Source organism: Gavialis gangeticus, unplaced genomic scaffold (genome assembly GCF_001723915.1).
Source record: "Gavialis gangeticus isolate Ggan-Ray unplaced genomic scaffold, GavGan_comp1, whole genome shotgun sequence".
NCBI lineage: Eukaryota > Metazoa > Chordata > Crocodylia > Gavialidae > Gavialis > Gavialis gangeticus.
Genome location: NW_017729000.1, coordinates 425,934 through 426,872, shown reverse-complemented (window position 1 = coordinate 426,872; position 939 = coordinate 425,934). Strand labels below are relative to the sequence as shown.

The window sequence follows — 939 nt, the reverse complement described above, 5'->3', positions numbered from 1 at the left end:
CCCCGACCCCGACCCTTGTGTGTTTGCTGCTGCGTGTGTCCAGAGAGTGCAGAGGGCTTCCAAAAGCAGTGCTAGGGCCCCCCAATCCCCAACACACTCCCGGCCCCCACTTTGTTCCTGCCCCAGCTCCGTGTGCCTGGCTCTGGTCATGGCGTGTGCCGTGCCGTGCCGTGCTGCGCCGGGCTGGATTGGGTTGCGTGGGGCCGGGTGCTGAGCGGGGCTTGACGGTTCTCTCTGCTCTCTGTCTCGTGCGTCTGTCTGTCTGTCTGTCTCTCTCTCGCAGGTCGTCTGCACTGTCCTTTCATAAAGACGCCTGACAGTGGGCCGCCTTCCTCCTCCTCCTCCTCCTCCTCCCCCCCACGGACCCCCTTCCCCTATATCTCCTGCCACCGCACCCCGAACCTCTCCTCTTTCTTCCCATGTAGGTAGCTGGGCCGGGCAGGAGATCCCAAGCCCAGACCCTGTTTTCTGACTGCCCTCCTCATATTATGTTCTGGTTTTGCATGCTTCCTGACCCAGCTTGTCCTCAGATTCAGTTCACTCCTTCGGACCCTGGTCAGTGCCTTAATCCCCACGTGGCCCTAGACCTGACTGCCCACATCCCGTTGTGACAAACCCATGCAATGACTCAGTTGTGGAAGAACCTTATAGGCTCCATGGTTCAGGGTTCTTACTGACTCTGTCCTATATTGATGGTGATCAGATTACATACAGTCATAACTGAGTCTGTCTCTGTGCATTACTCTGGCTTCAATATAATCCCATACCTCTTAGGTCACCTTTTGGGTGTGTCTACATCTCTGGTATAGTGTAGATGTGCCCAGCTAGCTTTGAACAAGTTAGAATGAAAACCAGAAACAGTTTGCTCGCAGCAGCACAGTCCTCTGTATGGCCTAACTTACCTTGCCAAGGCATGTAGGAGGTTCATATTCACCCCAA

The 939-nt window shown here is 55.3% G+C and overlaps 1 protein-coding gene across 4 annotated transcripts in view; it reads left to right on the top strand.

Moving 5' to 3' along the window:
• The window catches only part of DBN1 (drebrin 1), a 19,760-nt gene that overhangs the window by 14,228 nt on the left and 4,593 nt on the right, over nt 1-939 (top strand). For 2 of the 4 annotated variants that reach the window (XM_019506028.1, XM_019506027.1), the window contains exon 10: nt 284-421. The exons of the other annotated variants lie outside the window; for them this stretch is intronic. In XM_019506028.1, the coding sequence (XP_019361573.1) occupies nt 284-421 (138 nt within the window). The remainder of the gene's footprint in view (nt 1-283; nt 422-939) is intronic. 4 annotated transcript variants of the gene reach the window in all.